A 19,153-nucleotide genomic window follows, 5' to 3' on the forward strand; every position below is an offset into this window, starting at 1 on the left:
ACCTGCGTGCTCTAGAGCCTGTGTGCTGCAACTACTGAGCCCATGTGCTGCAACTACTGAAGCCCACGCACCTAGAGCCTGTGCTCCGAAACAAGAGAAGCCACCGCAATGAGAAGCCTATGCACCACAACAAAGAGTAGCCCCCACTTGCCACAACTAGAGAAAGCCCCTGCGCAGCAACGAAGACCCAGTGCGCCAAAAAAACAAAAAACAAAAAAACTGAAGAAGCCAAAAGAGAACTTGTACAGATAAAGAGTAGACTGTTTGTTTTAAATTAAATTATTTTATTTTATTTATTTTTGGCTGTGTTGGGTCTTTGTTGCTGTGCGCAGGCTTCTCTCGTTGCAGCGAGTGGGGGCTACTCTTCATTGTGGTGCGCAGGCTTCTCATTGCGGTGGCTTCTCTTGTTGCAGAACACAGGCTCTAGGCACGCAGGCTTCAGTTGTTGTGGCTCATGGGCTTTAGAGCACAGGCTCAGTAGTTGTGGTGCCCGGGCTTAGTTGCTCAGTGGCATGTGGGATCTTCCCAGACTAGGGCTTGAACATGTGTCCCCTGCATTGGCATGTGGATTCTTAACCACTGCACCACCAGGGAAGCCCAAGAGTAGAGTGTTTTGGATAAGAAAACTCAAAATCATAAATGTATCCATTTTCACTAAGTTAATCTATAAATTCAATGTCATCCCAATAAAAATACTGACACAACTTTTTCCAAAGCATCAAAGTTTTTTAAACTTCATTGAAAAATCAAAAACAAGATTATCTAGGAAAAATCTAAAAAGGAAAAAGCTGAGGGTAATTAGCATGGCCAAGTATTAAAACATATTGTAAAGCTACAATAATTAAAACAACATGGTTCTGCTGTGTGGCAGGTCAATGGGTTGGACTAGAATGTCCAAAAATAAATTCAAATATGCCTGGGAATATTACATATATTAAAGGTGGCATTCATATTACTTGGAAAAAAGATGGATTATTCAATAAATGATGTTGAATGACTTGAGTACCTATCTGAAAAAAATTAAGCTTGGACCATACATCACAGTTGACACCAAAATAAATTCCAAATGGATGCAATACTTAAATGTAAAACTATTGAATCATGGAAGTACATGGAGAAAAAGTAGGACATTTATTTTTTTATAATCCCAGCATACGGAAGGCCTAAATATGGCCCTCAATCAGAAACCAGGAAAGAAAATAATGATTTTTTTAAAAACAGAAGTATCTTTATAGCAAAAACACTATAAAAGGATCAAGAAATGAACAACACACTTTGAATATATTTGCAACAAAAATCGAAGAGAATAGTTAACTCCTTTTTATTTATTTTTGGCTGCATTGGGTCTTTGTTGCTGCATGTGGGCTTTCTCTAGTTGTGGCGAGCTGGGGCTACTCTTCGTTGTGGTGCGCGGGCTTCTCATTGAGGTGGCTTCTCATTGTGAAGCACGGGCTCTAGGCGCATGGGCTTCAGTAGTTGTGGCACATGGGCTCAGCAGTTGTGGCTCACAGGCTCTAGAGTGCAAGCTCAGCAGTTGTAGCGCACAGGCTTAGTTGCTCTGCGGCATGTGGGATCTTCCCGGACCAGGGCTCGAACCTGTGTCCCCTGCATTGGCAGGCAGATTTTTAACCACTGTGCCACCAGGGAAGTCCCAAAGACAATAGTTAACTCCTAATTGTAAAAAAAAGTTTCTACAAATCTAAGAGAAAAAAAAATAACATCCCCAAAGAAAAATGGCCAAAGATGTGAACAGGCAGAAGAACACAGAAAAGGAATCTAACATAGTTCCTAAATTTATGGAAACTTTGGTTATGATATAGAATCATCAGTTAAAAACTACAACAAGATATCACTCTTTTTCACTTATTAGATTGACAGAATCATTAAGTTCAAACTTAATTGTTTTACCATTTGGTAGGGAAAAAGCACTTTTGTATATTGTCATAAAGTAGTACAATTTCTATCAACAACAATCTGGCAGTAGCTATCGAAATTTTAAATGCGCATATCCCTTTACCTAGCAATTCCTCTTTTAGGAATTTATTCTACATATATGGTTAAACATGTTTGAAATGACTTCTGTGCAGGTAACTGAATTTCACTTTATATCTAATAGCAGAAGACTACAAAATAGTAAATATCCACCCAAAAGGGTTGAATAACTTAATGACATATCAACATATTGTAATACTATGAAGCCATAAAAGAATAGAGCTCTCTATGCATATTGATGTGGGACCATCTTTATTTATTTAATTTTTTAACATCTTTATTGGAGTATAATTGCTTTACAATGGTGTGTTAGTTTCTGCTTTATAACAAAGTGAATCAGTTATACATATACATATGTTCCCATATCTCCTCACTCTTGCGTCTCCCTCCCTCCCACCCATCTAGGTGGTCACAAAGCACGGAGCTGATCTCCCTGTGCTATGCGGCTGCTTCCCACTAGCTATCTATTTTACGTTTAGTAGTGTATATATGTCCATGCCACTCTCTCACTTTGTCACAGCTTACCCTTCCCCCTCCCCATATCCTCAAGTCCATGCTCTAGTAGGTCTGTGTCTTTATTCCTGTCTTGCCCTTAGGTTCTTCATGACCTTTTTTTTTTTTCTTAGATTCCATATATATGTGTTAGCATATGGTATTTGTTCTTCTCTTTCTGACTTACCTCACTCTGTATGACAGACTCTAGGCCCATCCACCTCACTACAAATAACTCAATTTCGGTTTTTTTTATGGCTGAGTAATATTCCATTGTATATATGTGCCACATCTTCTTTATCCATTCATCTGTTGATGGACACTTAGGTTGCTTCCGTGTCCTGGCTATTGTAAATAGAGATGCAATGAACATTGGTGTGCATGTGTCTTTTTGAATTATGGTTTTCTCAGGGTATATGCCCAGTAGTGGGATTGCTGGGTCATATGGTAGCTCTATTTTTAGTTTTTTAAGGAACCTCCATACTGTTCTCCATAGTGGCTGTATCAATTTACATTTCCACCAACAGTGCAGGATGGTTCCCTTTTCTCCACATCCTCTCCAGCATTTATTGTTTGTAGATTTTTTGATAATAGCCATTCTGACCGGTGTGAGATGATACCTCATTGTAGTTTTGATTTGCATTTCTCTAATGATTAATGATGTCGATCATTCTTTCATGTGTTTGTTGCCAATCTGTATATCTTCTTTGGAGAAATGTCTGTTTAGATCTTCTGCCTCTTTTTGGATTGGCTTGTTTGTTTTTTTGTTATTGAGCTGCATGAGCTGCTTGTAAATTTTGGAGATTAATCCTTTGTCAGTTGCTTCATTTGCAAATATTTTCTCCCATTCTGAGGGTTGTCTTTTTGTCTTATGATTTCCTTTGCTGTGCAAAAGCTTTTAAGTTTCATTAGGTCCCATTTGTTTATTTTTGTTTTTATTTCCATTTCTCTAGGAGGTAAGTCAAAAAGGATCTTGCTGTGATTTATGTCATAGAGTGTTCTGCCTATGTTTTCCTCTAAGAGTTTGATAGTGACTGGCCTTACATTTAGGTCTTTAATCCATTTTGAGTTTATTTTTGTGTATGGTGTTAGGGAGTGTTCTAATTTCATACTTTGACATGTACCTGTCCAGTTTTCCCAGCATCACTTATTGAAGAGGCTGTCTTTTCTCCACTGTATATTCTTGCCTCCTTTATCAAAGATAAGGTGACCATATGTGCATGGGTTTATCTCTGGGCTTTGTATCCTGTTCCATTGATCTATATTTCTGTTTTTGTGCCAGTACCATACTGTCTTGATTACTGTAGCTTTGTAGTATAGGATGTGGGACCATCTTTAAGGTATATTGTATGGCGAACAAAGCAACATGCAGAAAAAAGTCTATCTTTTGCTTGTAGAATTGATATAAGGATGTGCTTGCAAATGCATTAAATATCTTTGGAAGTATCCTTAAAAAAATTGCAGTAGCATTTGGCTCCAGGGAAGGGCAAATGAGTGTCAGGGGAACACAGATGTGAAAAAGACAGCTTTTGCTTTTTATGACTTTTGCATTTTGTGTAATGTAATAATTTGGGGCATTTACTGATATGATTTTGTCATGTATGTATGTCTTTACGTGTTGATGTAACAGTTTTATGAATTACTTTCTTAGTTTTCTATCATCCTGTATCCTGGGATAAGTCCCTCATGATCAAAATGAATAATGATGCATGAGGAATGGGGAGGAGTAAAATTTGAAAATCACAGAAAGTAAAAACATATATATATATATATATATATATATATATATATATACACAATGACTCTTTGCCATCTAGGATTTATGTGTTAAGATTTTTTCATATTTGCTTTAAGCTTTTGTTTAAATAAAAGAAATAACATACCTTAGCAAAATCTGAACTCCTCTTTCTTCTCTTCCCCACCCAATTTCTCTCCCTTCTCTCCAGCAGCAAAAACCATCATGACTTCGGTGGGTATCCTTTCAGGCTACCTGTTAATAGTTTACACACACACACACACACACACACACACACACACACACACACACACACACGGTGGCATCATCATCAGGAGTGGCATAGGATGAAGTAAAGTTGGAGGGCAAGGCATTGGGGTGACTATGGCTTTTAGTTTCTATGGCAACAACAGTAATTACAAAGACTGTAGAGTAAATTGCCTTTTTCTGATAGCTCTAGGAAGGATAGACAATGAAAAATTGAGATTGAGAGCAAAACTATCCCACTGAGGAGATCCACGGAAAACAAAAAAGCCTTGGAGCGGTCACTCATCCCATATAATTTTCAGGGTAGATATGGCTGAGCACCATGCCAAGGGCCTGACCGGTAGGGTTGTTGAGTTAAATGCTGATTAACTCTACAATCGCACCAAATCTCTTCCACTAAGGCAAGGGCACTGGTGTGGAAGGACATCTTGGTTGCTTCCAAGATTTGGCAGTTATGAATAAAGCTTCCATATAAACATCTGTGTGTAGGTCTTTCTGTGGTCATAAGTTTTGAACCTCTTTGGGTAAAAACCAAGAAGTGAATTACAGCACTGTTCACTGCCCACTACAAAGAGGGAAGCTCCATGTTTGGTTGGTTTCTCTGAATTTCAGACATGCAGCTCTAATCTACTTTCTGGCAACCAGTAAGGCTGCCAGAGGACAGTACTCTGTAGCAGGTCCAAAGTGAGAATGCCCAGCCATTTTAACATGACGACCCAGCAGACCCAATGGGAATGGAAGGTTCTGTAGAAGACAGAGTTCTGAAGAAAGCCTCTAACAAGCCCCAATAACAAGATGTGTTGTGAACATCTTCCATTTGTCCCTCTGGGATCCATTCTCCATCCTGTTCTGGACCCTGGGAGGCTGACTGGATGACATTAATAGGCTCCCTTGCCAGCTAAATTCTGGTTGATTTAACCCATAGGGACAATGACTGAAAATTAGCAGGAGGGAGGAGAGTAAAGCGAGGCTTTTAAAAAAGGACAGCCCATTTTACAACCATATTATCACTTTTCGTGCTTTGCCATTCTTTGTACTCCTTTGTTCACAGATTCCAGTTTACATCTGCCACGGGATTCCCAGCACCTAGAACAGCTAGTTTCACACACAGGCAGACTTTCTTCTTAGTCAGGGGGCCTTCCAATCAGTTATCCTTCAGAATATACAGCTGTGTTTCCATACTGGAAACACATGCTGGAGAGAGCATAAGATTCTGTACAATAGTTGTCTCAGCCATGCTTGGAGTGATCTCAAACGTGACCTTCCTTCCCAAGTTCGAAAACCAGACGACACTGTCCAACCTGATGTGCTCATCCAGCCCCTCAGCTGCCTTGTTGCTCTGGACTACACCCTTTGCTTCCTCATTTCTTTAAGGAGCTTCATCTGCTGTGCTTATTAAAACACAAACCCCTTGCAGGGAGTGATCCTTTTTAAAAAAGAACTGGCATAGCTCTGCCACATGGGTCTCCTCATGTTCCAAATACAATTCGCTCTAATCTCTAAAGTGCCATCCACACCCTGAGTCCAGGAAACCCCCAGAAAGTCAGGAGGGATGTTAGGTGGAGAATTTCCTCTGACGTCCTGCACTGCTCTTTGCAGGTACTTGGCTTTTGGATCTCATTGCAAACCACTCTGGTGTATTCTCTTCCTGAATGCTAGGTTAAGAAGTGGGGAGGCCCCTGTAATCCAAGTGGTGCAAATTTACAGAAAGTAGTCCAAGAAAACCAAAAAAATATTCCTGGGCAATTCTTTGTCCTTTTAGTGATTGTTTTCCTCATAGTAGTCTCTGTTGTCAGTGTGGAAATTCTTAGCTTCATCAACCATGATATGTTGCATCTTTTCAAACTTAACTTTTTCATGAAGCTTTTCTGAGCTATTGCCTGGTAGATGTTTACTTGCTATTACAAATGTAAGACACAGCTCCTTTCGCCATCTTTCCATGCTGCCATAATGGTGCACATAAATGTCCTGGCTGATGCTCTCAACAGTATCAACAATGCCGAAAAGAGAGGCAGATGCCAGGTTCTTATTAGGCTGTGCTCCAAAGTCATCGTCAGGTTTCTAACTGTGACAATGAAGCGTGGTTACTTTGGCGAATCTGAAATCACCGATGATCACAGGGATGGGAAGATTGCTGTGAACCTCACAGGCAGGCTAAATAAGTGTGGTGTGATCAGCCCCAGATTTGATGTGCGACTCAAAGATCTAGAAAAATGGCAGTATAAGCTGCTCCTGTCCTGTCAGTTTGGTTTCATTGTACTGACAACCTCAGCTGGCATGACGGACCATAAGAAGCAAGACGAAAACACACAGGAGGGAAAATCCTTTGATTCTTTTTCTAGGGATGTAATGCATATGTGCAAATAAAATGCCTCAGAGGAAAAAAAATGTAAGACACAAATGTATGTTTTCCTAATGAAATAATGAAAGCAGATTATCTTTTTAAATTCTTTTAAAATTGAAGTATAGTTTATTTACAATATTTTATTAGTTTCATGTGTTCAATATAGAAATTTAATTTTTATAGATTATACTCCATTTAAATATATTACAAAATAATGCCTATATTTCTCTGTGCTGTACAATATATCCTTGTTGCTTATTTATTTCATACATAGTAGTTTGGACATCTTAATCCCATACCCCTATCTTGCCCCTCCACCCTCCCTCTCCCCACTAGTAACCACTAGTTTGTTCTCTATACAGTAAGTGCCCTGCATACGAACCTTCAAGTTGTGAACTTTCAAAGATGCCAACATATGTTCCATCAGTGTCAGGCATGAGTGAAATTGCAGCTTGCCCTCCGTCTCCTGTTGCTGACGAACCTTCAGCTCTACGATCTCCCACCTCCTCTCCCTCCTCCAGTCAGTAGCTCTTCTTGCCTGTTCACTTGATGACAGCCCCTGTATGCCAGCTGTTATACTGTACTACTGTACTTTTCAAGGTACTGTATTGTAAGGTTAAGTTTTTTTTCTTTATCTTTTGTGTTTGTTTTATTCTGTATTATTTGTGTGAAAAGTATTATAAACCTATTACAGTACAGTATTATATAGCTGATTGTGTTTGTTGGGTACCTAGGCTAACTTTGCTGGACTTACAAACAAATTGGACTTAAGAACGTGCTCTTGGAACGGAACTCATCTGTATGTAGGGGACTTACTGTATCTGTTTTTGTTTTGTGATATACATTCATTTGTTTTATTTCTTAGATTCTACATATAAGTGATAACAGAGTATCTGTCTTTCTCTAACTTATTTCACTAATCATAACACCCTCTAGGTCCATCCATGTTGGTGTAAATGGCAGAATTTCATTCTTTTTTATGGCTGAGTAGTATTCCATTATGTATACATATACCACATCTTCTTTATCCATTCATCTACTGATGGACACTTAGGTTGTTTCACATCTTGGCTGTTGTAAATAATGCTGCTATGAACACTGGGATGCATGTATCTTTTTGAATTAGTGTTTTTGTCTTCTTTGGATATATACCCAAGAGTGGAATTGCTAGGTCATACAGTAGCTCTATTTTTAGTTTTTTGAGAAACTGCCATACTGTTTTACACAATGGCTGCACCAATTTACATCCCCACCAACAATGCATGAGGGTTCCCTTTTCTCCTTGTCAGCATTTGTTATTTGTAGTAGATTTCTTGATGACAGCTATTATGACAGGTGTAAGGTGATATCTCATTGTGGTTTTTATTTACATTTCTATAATGATTAGTGATGTTGAGAATCTTTTCATGTGCCTATTAGCCATCTCTATGTCGTCTTTGGAAAAATGTCTATTCAGGTCTTCTGCCCTGAAATTAATTTTTACACCTCTTTGGTCTCCTTAAACCTGGAAGAGAGGAAGAAAAGCATAGAGTTCAGCTGGATACTTCTTAGGTACCTATGATATATCAAGATGGCCCGTGAGCAGTTGGACACAATAAAAATATTTTGGCAGAAACTAACACACCATCGTAAATTAATTATACTCCAATAGAGACGTTAAAAAAATATTTTGAGCTCAGATAAAAATTACAGCTTTTTTCCATTAAAATGTAATCAAATGAGTGTATTGGTTATCACTACAAAAATTTAATTATTTCCTGAAATACTGCTATAGTGCACAAAAGAGGTATGCAGTAATAAAGGAGTAGCATATGGCAAACCAACTGTTCCATTGAGAACAGCTAGAAAAGGCAGTTATAATACATAAAACATCTGTCTGAAGGCATTACAAAGCTGAGGTAACCAACTTTGCTTTAGACAAATTAGAGATCTGCCAAAAAAAATCAGAGATAAACAAAACTGTCAAAACTTTCCTTGAGTAGCTAAGTCGCTGACTGGATTAAGATAATCAACTGCTATTCTATCTGCCTTGCAAAGGAGAGTGTGTATCCTCTTGAGAGGAAGACAGTATTATCTAGATCTTCTATACTTTTTTTCATACAGTGTCTAGCATTTAATTGAAAATTACCTGGCATGCCAAAATATAGGACTTTATGGCTGAAGACCAAGAAGAAAAAAAACATACTCTATAAATAGACCAAAGTTAAGCCAAATAATGGAACTATCAGACAAGGACTGAAAAAGGGCTATTATTTATGTGCTTAAGAAAAGAGAGGAAAAGAGAGAGACAGAGAGATGGAAAAAACCATCAAACAATTGAATCGATAGAAAGACTCCAGTAGGAATTCTAGAATTGACTGATATGATAACTGAAATTAGACATGTAATAGATAGGTTTAATAGGAAATTAGACACAGCAAAAGAGAGAATTAGTGAACTATAAAGCTAATGAAAAATATTTAGATTGAAGCATATACAGAGAAAAAGAAGAGTGAAAATTCACATAAAAAATAGTCACATTGTACACAGCGAAAACATCAGATGTATACATAACATATCTTAGAGAGATGTGAGCATGTATAAGGGTGATCTTTTCTTTAAGAGATAGTGCTTGAAAAATTCCAAGCTGACAAGACAAAAAAAAATGCACTTATGACATTATGTGAATCCCAAGAAGGATGAATGGAAACAAAAATATACATAGGCGTAGCATATCAAACTGTTAAACATCAAAGACAATGAAAAAAATCTTAAAATAAGACAAAGAAAAAAGGGCACATTACCTTCAAAGTAGTAACAGAATATATTCTGTTGACTTTAAAAAAATTTTTATTTTATATCGGAGCATAGTTGGTTAACAATGTTATGTTAGTTTCAGGTGTACAGCAAAGTAATTCAGTTATACATATACATGTATCTATTCTTTTTATTCTGTTGACTTTTTACAATTTAGATATAATTGGCATATAAAATTATATTAGCATCTGGTATACAACACAGTGATGAGATATTTCTGTATACTGCAAAATGACCACGACAATAATTCTAGTTGACATCAATCACCATATATTGTTATGACATTTTTTTCTTGTGTTGAAAACTTTTAAGATTTATTCTCTTAGCAACCTTCCAATGTACAATACAGTATTACTTAGCACAGTCACTCTGCTGTACATAATATCCCCATGATTTATGCATCTTACAGCTGGAATTTTGTACTTTTTAACCTCCTTTATCCATTCTGCACCTCCACCCCACCCCTATTCTTTGTATTCGTGAGCTTGGGAATTTTTTTCTTTGGTTGTTTTTTTTGATTTTAGATTCCACATATAAGTGAGATCATACAGTATTTGTCTTTCTCTGTTTGACTTATTTTGCTTAACATTATGCCCTCAAAGTCCACCCATATTGTCAAAAATGGCCAGATTTCCTTCTTTTTCTATGGCTGAATAATGTTCCATTGTGTGTGTGTATATGTGTGTGTGTGTGTGTGTGTGTCTAATGAATATACAGAATATATGGACATGTGTTTCTTCCATATCTTGGCTATTGTAAATAATGCTACAATAAACATAGAGGTGCATGTATTTTGAGTTAGTGTTTTTGTTTTCTTCAGATAAATACCCAGAAGTGGACTTGCTGGGTCATATGGTAGTTCTACTTTTAATTTCTTGAGTAACTCCCATACTATTTTCCATACTGGTTGCACAAATTATATTCCCACCAACAGTGCACAGGGGTTCCCTTTCCTTTAATCCTCACTAACACTTGTTATTTCTTGTCTTTTTGATGACAGCCATTCTAACAGGTGTGAGGTGATATCTCACTGTGGTTTTGATTTTCATTTCCCTGAGGATTAGTGATGTTAAGCACTTTTTCATGTACTTGTTGGCTATCTGTATGTCTTTAGAAAAATGTTTATTCAGATCCTGTGCCTATTTTAAAATTATATTATTTGTTTTGTTTTGTTATTGAGTTGTATGAGTTCTTTATATACTTTGGATATTAACCCCTCATCAGACACATGATTTGCAAACATGTTCTCCCATTTGGTATGTTGCTTTTTAATTCTGTTGATGGTTTCCTTTACTGTGCAGGAGCTTTTTAGTTTGACGTAGTCTCATTTATTTATTTTTGCTTTTGTTGCCTTTGCTTTTTGTGTCAATCCAAAAAAAAAAACATCACCAAGACAGATGTCAAGAAGCTTACCACCTATGTTTTCTTCTAGGAGTTTTATCGTTTCAGGTCTAATGTTCAAGTTTCTGATCCATTTTGAGTAACTTTGTGTATAAGTGTAAGATATAGATCAATGGAACAAGATAGAAATCCCAGAAATAAACCCATGCACTTATGGTCAATTAATCTATGACAAAGGAGGTAAGAATATAAAATGGAGAGGGACTTTCCTGGTGGCCCAGTGGCAAAGAATCCACCTTCCAACGCAGGGGACTCGCGTTCTACCCCTGGTCGGGGAGCTAAGATCCCACACGCCCCAGGATAACTAAGCTCTCACGCCACAACTACTGAGCTCACGCGCCTCAACAAGAGAGCCTGTGTGCGGCAAACTACAGAGCCCACGTGCCCTGGAGCCCGCGTGCCACAACTAGAGAAGAGAAAACCCGTGCACCACAACTAGAGAAGCCCACGCACCACAACAAAGAACCTGTGCCACAACAAAGATCCCATGTGCTGCAACTAAGACCCAATGCAGCCAAAAAAATAAATTAATAAATGTATTTTTAAAAAAGAATATAAAATGGAGAAAAGACTATCTCTTCAATAAATGGTGCTGGGAAAACTAAACAGCTACATATAAAAGAATGAAATTAGAACATTCTCTATCACCATTTACAAAAATAAACTCAAAATGGATTAAAGACCTAAATTTAAGACTAGAAACCATAAAACTCCTAGAAGAAAACATAGGCAGAACACTCTTTGACATAAGTCGTAGCAATATATTTTTTTGGACCTGTCTCCTAAAGCAAAGGAAATGAAAGCAAAATTAAACAAATGGGACCTAGTGAAACTTAAAAGCTTTTGCACAGCAAAGGAAACCATTGACAAAATGAAAAGACAACCTACTGAATAGGAGAAAAGATTTGCAAATGATACGACTGATAAGGGGTTAGTATCCAAAATACTAAAATAGCTCATACAACTTAACATCAAAAAACCAAGCAACCTGATTTAAAAATGGGCAGACGACCTGAATAGACATTTTCCCAAAGAAGTCATACAGATGGCCAACAGGCACATGAAAAGATGTTCAACATTGTTAACCATCAGAGAACTGCAAATTAAAATGCAAATGAGATATTATCACCTCATACAGTCAGAATGCCTACTATCAAAAAGAACACAAATAAAAAATGTGGGGCTTCCCTGGTGGCGCAGTAGTTAAGAATCCACCTGCCAATGCAGGGGACACGGGTTCGAGCCCTGGTCCGGGAAGATCCCACAGGCCGTGGAGCTACTAAACCCGTGTGCCACAACTACTGAGCCTGTGCTCCAGAGCCCACGAGCCACAACTCCTGAAGCCTGGGCGCCTAGAGCCTGTGCTCTGCAACACGAGAAGCCACCGCAATGAGAAGCCCGCACGCCGCAACTAAGAGTAGCCCCCGCTCACCGCAACTAGAGAAAGCCCGCGCACAGCAACAAAGACCCAACGCAACCCAAAATAAATAAATTTTTTAAAAAATGTTGAGCTTCCCTGGTGGTGCAGTGGTTGAGAGTCCGCCTGTCGATGCAGGGCACACGGGTTCGTGCCCCAGTCCGGGAAGATCCCACATGCCGCGGAGCGGCTGGACCCGTGAGCCATGGCCGCTGAGCCTGCGCATCCGGAGCCTGTGCTCCGCAATGGGAGAGGCCACAACAGTGAGAGGCCCGCGTACTGCAAAAAGAAAAAAGAAAAAATAATGTTGGTAAGGGTGTGGAAAACAGTATGGAGCTTTCTCAAAAAAATAAAAAGAGAACTACAATATCACCCAGCAAGTCCACTCTTGGGTATATATCCAAAAAATGAAAACACTAATTTGAAAAGACATATGCATCCCAATGTTCATAGCAGCATTATTTATAATTGCCAAGATATAGAAGCAACCTAAGTGTCCATCAACAATGAATGGATAAAGAAGATGTGGTATATATATATACAATGGAATACTACTTAGCCATAAAAAGAATGAAATTTTGCCTTTTGCAGCAACATGGATCAACTTAGAGGGTATTATGCTTAGTGAAATAAGTCAGACAGAGAAAGACAAATACTGTACGATATCACTTATATGTAGAACCTAAAATATAAAACAAACTAGTGAGTATAACCAAAAAGAAACAGACTCACAGATACAGAGAACAAACTAGTGGTTACCAGTAGGGAGAAGGAAGTGGGAAGGGGAAAAATAAGCGTAGGGGATTAAGAGGTACAAACTACTATGTATAAAATAAATAGGCTACAAGGATATACTGTACAACGCAGGAATATAGCCAATATTTTAGAATAACTATAAATGAAGTATAACCTTTAAAAATTGTGAATCACATACTTACCTGGCAGGGGAGATAGCATGATCACGAAGGTGGTTTTCCCAGGGTAAGGCTTATCTATTGCACTCTGGATGTGCTGACCCCTGCGATTTCCCCAAATGTGGGAAACTCGACTGCATAATTTGTGGTAGTGGGGGATGGCACTCGTGTTTTCCCCTGGTCTTTGTAGGTTTTCAAAAACAGACGTCTGGGACTTCCCTGGTGGTCCAGTGGTTAAGACTCTGCGCTTCCACTGCAGAGGTCACGGGTTCCATCTTTGGTCCGGTAACTAAGATGCCACATGCCGTGTGGCATGGCCAAAAACAAAAAACAAAAAAAACCCGTGAATCACTGCACTGTATACCTGAAACTTAAATGAAATCAACTGTACTTACATACATACAAAAAATTTTAAAATAATTATTGATGGGTTTGCATTTAGTACTATTTTGTTCATTGTTTCCTGCTGTTTTGTAGTTCCTCTGTTTCTTTTTTCTTCTCTCACTCACTTGCTTTGTGATTTGATGATTTTCTGTAGTAGTATGCTTAGATTCTTATCCCTTTATCTTTTGTGTATCTACTATAGGTTTTTGCTTTGTGGTTACTGTGAAGCTTACCTGTAACAAGTTATAATGGTCTATTCTACATTGATAACAACTTAAGTTTGAACACATTCTAAAGCTCTAGATTTTTACTCTCCCCTACACCTATGTTGTTTTTGAAGTCACAATTTGCATCTTTTTATCCTGTGTATCCCTTAACAAATTATTGTAGTTATAGTTATTTTTTACCACTTTTGTCTTTTAACCTTCATACTAGCTTTACAAGTGATTAACCACCACCTTTATAACAGATTATCCTGAATTTTACTATATATTTACTTTTACCAGTGAGATTTATACTTTCATGTTTTCCTATTACAGATCTTCCTTGACTTATGATGGATTTATGTCCCAATAAACTCATCGTTAAGCTGAAAATATTTTAAGTCAAAACTGCATGTAATACAAGTAACCTACTGAACATCATAGCTCAGCCTAGCCTACCTTAAATGAGCCAGAACACTTACATTAGCCTACAGTTAGGCAAAGTCACCTAACACAAAGCTTACTTTTATATTAAAATGTTGAATATCTCATATAATTTATTGACCACTGTACTGAAAGTGAAAACCAGAATGGTCATATGGATACTCACCATTAAGGTACAGAGCTGAAAGCACAGTAGGCCTGAAGAATGTTTGAAGCATTGAACTAAAATGAATTGCTGGATGATATGGAGGCTACAGAGACAGGGTCATCAATTTCTCTCCTGATGAGGCTTGAGAATAGCTGGTAGAAGGCATTGGGGCATCTATACTTGCTAATGGTTTAGCAGGCATAGTGTTATTCAGGAAGCTTTCAAGTTTTGACTGTACAGTTTGTTTCTTCTTTTCATTACATATTTCTCTACAGCAAATAAGAGTATCCTGTATCTGCCTGTTAGCTCTTGAGAACCTCTTGTAATTGATGTCCATCTCTTCTAATATCCATACGCCCCTGCTCATAGTAGTAAATGTTTCTGCCAGTTTCTTTGCTATGAACTTTCTTGGTGCCTTGGGTATAACTTCTTCTTCCTCTGCCTCAACTTCTTTACTTTTTTTTTTTTAAGTCTTTATTGAATTTGTTGCAATATTGCTTCTGTTTTATGTTTTGGTTTTTTTGGCTGCGAGGCATGTGGGATCTTAACTCCCCAGCCAGGGATCGAGCCCACACCCCCTACTTTGGAAGGTGAAGTCTTAACCACTGGACTACCAGGGAAGTCCCCCAACTTTTAAACTTTTTTTCCTCCAGTTTGATCAGCTCCTCATTGGAAAGCTCTTCAGCCTTGAGGCCAACAAGCTCATGAATATCCTCTTCATCAACGTCCAACTCTAGCTGTTTCTCAAGCACTAGTATCTTGTTACTTACTATTTCATCAACAGCAGAATCTTTTGAATGTGTTCACATATGTCTTCACGCATTGCTGTGTGACTTCTTTCCATGCTACAGCAATGCTCTGGATAGCATTTAGAATGTGAAAACTTTTCCAGATCTCTCAGAGCATTTGGCCAGATTCAGCCAGTTCAAAAGCGTATGCAAACATTTGGCATAAATAGGGTGCTCTGAATGTAGCTATTGCACCTTGGTCCATTGACTATATGAGTACCGTTGTGATCAGCAGCAAATACACAACCTTTACATCATGTCAGTGATATGACATGGATGCCTTGGAGCATTGTCTAAGATCAGAAGAATCTTGAATTGAATGTTTTGCCTACAACATTCTCTTGCGTGCACAATAAAACTGTTCAAAAACCTGTTTTCAAACAATGCTAATGTCATCCAGGCTTTCCTGTTATGGCAACAATAAATGGGAAGTATATGCTTTCTCATATTCCTGAATGCTCTAGGGTTCTCCAAGTGGTAGATTAAGAAAAGCTCTAATTTGAACCTTGCAACATTTCTACCCCAAAGTGGCATTATATAGTCTTTGAATGCCTTGAATCCTGGCATTGTCTCGGACTTCTGATGAATGTATGTATGCTCTGGCATACGCTTTCAGAACAAACTACTTTCATTGACCTTACATACGTGTTCTGGCAAATATTTCTCATCCACAATTATCCTATGCAGTTCTTCCTTAAACGCTGTGGTACCTTTAGTATCAGCAACCTGATGCCTCACCACTGACGTTCATGTTATGAAAATTACGATGCCTTTTGAAACGTTGGAATCACCCACACCTCGCTATAAACATTTGCGTATATGTAAGATCATCAGCATGCTCTTTTGTAGTTTTTACAAGTTTTAAAAAATATTTATTTGTTTATTTTTATTTGGTTGTGCTGGGTCTTAGTAGTGGCAGGCAGGCTCCTTAGTTGTGGTTCAGGCTCCTTAGTTGCAGCTCACTGGCTCCTTAGTTGTGGCATGCGAACTCTTAGTTGCAACATGCATGTGGGATCTAGTTCCCTGACCAGGGATCAAATGGGGGGGCCCTGCCTTGGAAGCACGGAGTCTTAACCACTGCGCCACCAGGGAAGTCCCAGCATGCTTTTTCAGTGTATGGAAAAAACTTATTGCCTTAGCCTAGATCCTCAGTAGGCTAAGTGGTATGCACTTCTGTATCTGGTATTCCACTCTAGTGTCGATAAATTTTTTCATATCATCAATTAGCCCAGCTAATTTCTTCATGAAGACAGTGGATGTAACTGATGCTGGCAATTTCATTGCATCACTGATTCGCTTATCCTTTAAGATGGTCGAGATCATCGATTGCAAAAGTCCTAACTCACATGTGATGGCCATTACTGGCTTTCTACTTTCATGCAGGGCAATTATCTTGAGTTTCAACTCAAGAGTAATTGCCTTCTTGTTCTTCTCATCAGAAGCAGGAAGCAACACAATATACTATAGAGTATCGGTTGTTTAACCCTCATGATCGCATGGCTGATGGGGAGTTGTGGCTCACTGCCACTGCCCAGCATCATAAGAGAATATCATATCGCATGTGACTAGCTTAGGAAAAGATCAAAATTCAAAATTTGAAGTATGGTTTCTACTGAATGCGAATCGCTTTTGCACCACCATAAAGTCAAAAAACCCTAAGTCGAACCATCTTAAGACAGAGACCATCTGTACTAATTAGCACCCTTTCATTTCAGCTTAAACAAGACCCTTTCACATTTCTTGTACCACCAGTCTAGTGGTGATGAACTCCTTTATCTTTTGCCTGTCTGGAAAACTCTGTATCACCTTCAATTCCGAATGTTAAAATGACGATTCTGCTGAGTTCTTAAGGGTACCAGCTGAGCAATTCAACAAGCCCTAACTCCTCCAAGTGAATAGTGTAAAAGTCATCCAAGAAAATGCAGAGAATTTTGCAGGATGGGTAATAAATTTTGCCTCTTCTTCATTTCCATTATAAATACTCTGAATGTCATCAATCATAATCTTTTCTAAGTTATAAAGGTTTTCTGGGTATATCCTGGGAATTTCCGTTGTTGTTGTTATTAAAAATAAAAGTATTGCCATTTTTCCCAACTTAAAAGTGGAAGGCAATTTATCCATAAACTATGCATGGAGTAAATAACAAACTGTGCACAGCATAATTAACAAATTTATTTTCTTAATAACTCTTAAGCAACACCTATGAAGACCATTTAGGAAGAAATAAATGAAGACTAAATTTGATTTTCCAAGGTCCCATCATGTTGTCTTCCTTGCAAAGCTTTTCAGAGGCATATTTTCCAGAATTTGAGAACACCATTGACTATATAATGAAAAACATCTTTGTAGCTTGGTCTACTTTCCATGGTTCAGGTGAGCCTTAGACAATATTTAAACATCCTTTTTTCATTCCTCTGAAAGTAATCCATACTGATTATCTGAGAGGTGTTGAGAAATCTCAGAGTCAAATTGGTCATTCAAAGGTCTGAGCCTCTTCAAGACTATAAAAAGGGCCTTCTTCAAGTCACTCATTGTTTGAGTGGTTATAAGAGTGTAGGACTTAGGGTAAATTGCAGATGAGCTTGAGTCATGAAGAAGTTTTATATTGCCTTCAGTCAATGTAGAAGATTCTTCACTCCAATAGATCTTTGTCATGACACACACTTTCCCACTGTAACCACCAATTTTTACCAGTTTCTTCTTTAAAGTTAAGGCAGTTTGTATAGAATAACCTTTTAATTCCTTATACGGTTCCCTGAGGAAGGTGTATAAGACTGGTGGACGGTCCTGGGCAATTAGAAGTGCATCACAGATGACTTTCTGGTTCTCTTGCAAGCCCAGATCCAAAGACCAGCTCTTAGAAAAGATCAATGTACCTTGACGAACGGAGCCTATTTCATTATGTATTAACTGTGCAAGTCCTTTGTGTTGTGAGAACAGTTTCTCATAGAGGATTTCTGGAACATATGTTACCTTTTCTGATGGCACTAGATATGAAAATAATTATAATAAAATTTTAAACACTGGAAGCTTCCAATTCCAACCATGGCAAAGTAGCTTGTACCAGACCAACCCTCCCACCAAAAACAACTATAAAAGTTGTATAAAATATATAAAACAGAAATTTAAAGAATTGGAGAGCAACCATTACAAGCAGGACTTAAAGGGTTACAATCTTTGATGGAGAGGAAGCACAGGAAGTACTGCCACAATCATCCCAGCTTTTTGTCTAAGGATATTTTCCATATCATGTCATGGGTGAATAGAGCCCAAGCAAAAACATCAGTTTTACTAGGCTGAATTAAAAGAGGTTGGAATTCACGGCTACCAGAGGATCTGGAATTTGAGTGGGAAAATCTCAGAGAGGATGAAACTGCAGAGAAGCAGCCAAAATCTACATACAATTTTTTTTCAATTCACTGGCAAATACAGGGTGAGATGCTGGAAACCCAGAAGAAAGTATCAACTGGGAGGCTAAAGAGCTGAACCTGAATTTCATCAACCTCATGGTGATGGCGGACTTAGACTGGAATTCAAGTCCCTTCAAAGTGGAGGGCCTGGGGTAAACACCCCAGACTTTAAGCTGAGATTCAAGAAGAGCCATGACCTAATAGTAAAGGCAAAATTTAAAGATATTATCCCTAGAAAAGCATAAAACCAATCTTCAAAAAAAAATCAGGGTTATCACTGGTACTCTATCTACCTGACAAAACAAAGTATAATCCTCTTTGGAGGAATGTAACACCTTCCAAAGCCTCTATAATTTGCCATCCATGGTATAATAAGAAAATTCAGAGATATGATAAAAATCAGGACAAACTACCAAAA

The 19,153-nt window shown here is 38.2% G+C and overlaps 1 protein-coding gene, 1 non-coding gene and 1 pseudogene across 2 annotated transcripts in view; 2 read left to right on the forward strand and 1 right to left on the reverse strand.

Annotated features, from left to right (window-relative positions):
* Positions 1-6,436: 6,436 nt before the first annotated feature.
* On the forward strand, positions 6,437-6,828 carry LOC101323155 (small ribosomal subunit protein uS8-like; annotated as a pseudogene).
* A 124-nt stretch (positions 6,829-6,952) lies between these two features.
* The window catches only part of SLFN12 (schlafen family member 12), a 34,812-nt gene continuing 22,611 nt past the window's right edge, over positions 6,953-19,153 (reverse strand). Inside the window, 4 exon segments of the mRNA XM_073797873.1 lie at positions 6,953-12,723; positions 13,383-13,647; positions 14,556-17,778; positions 17,780-18,312. Coding sequence (XP_073653974.1) covers positions 17,695-17,778; positions 17,780-18,312 — 617 coding nt within the window. The 3' untranslated portion in view covers positions 6,953-12,723; positions 13,383-13,647; positions 14,556-17,694.
* On the forward strand, positions 13,375-13,538 carry LOC117309910 (U1 spliceosomal RNA). Its single transcript, XR_004524196.1, has one exon. It is a non-coding gene; the product is annotated as a U1 spliceosomal RNA (small nuclear RNA).

Source organism: Tursiops truncatus, chromosome 20 (assembly GCF_011762595.2).
Source record: "Tursiops truncatus isolate mTurTru1 chromosome 20, mTurTru1.mat.Y, whole genome shotgun sequence".
NCBI lineage: Eukaryota > Metazoa > Chordata > Mammalia > Artiodactyla > Delphinidae > Tursiops > Tursiops truncatus.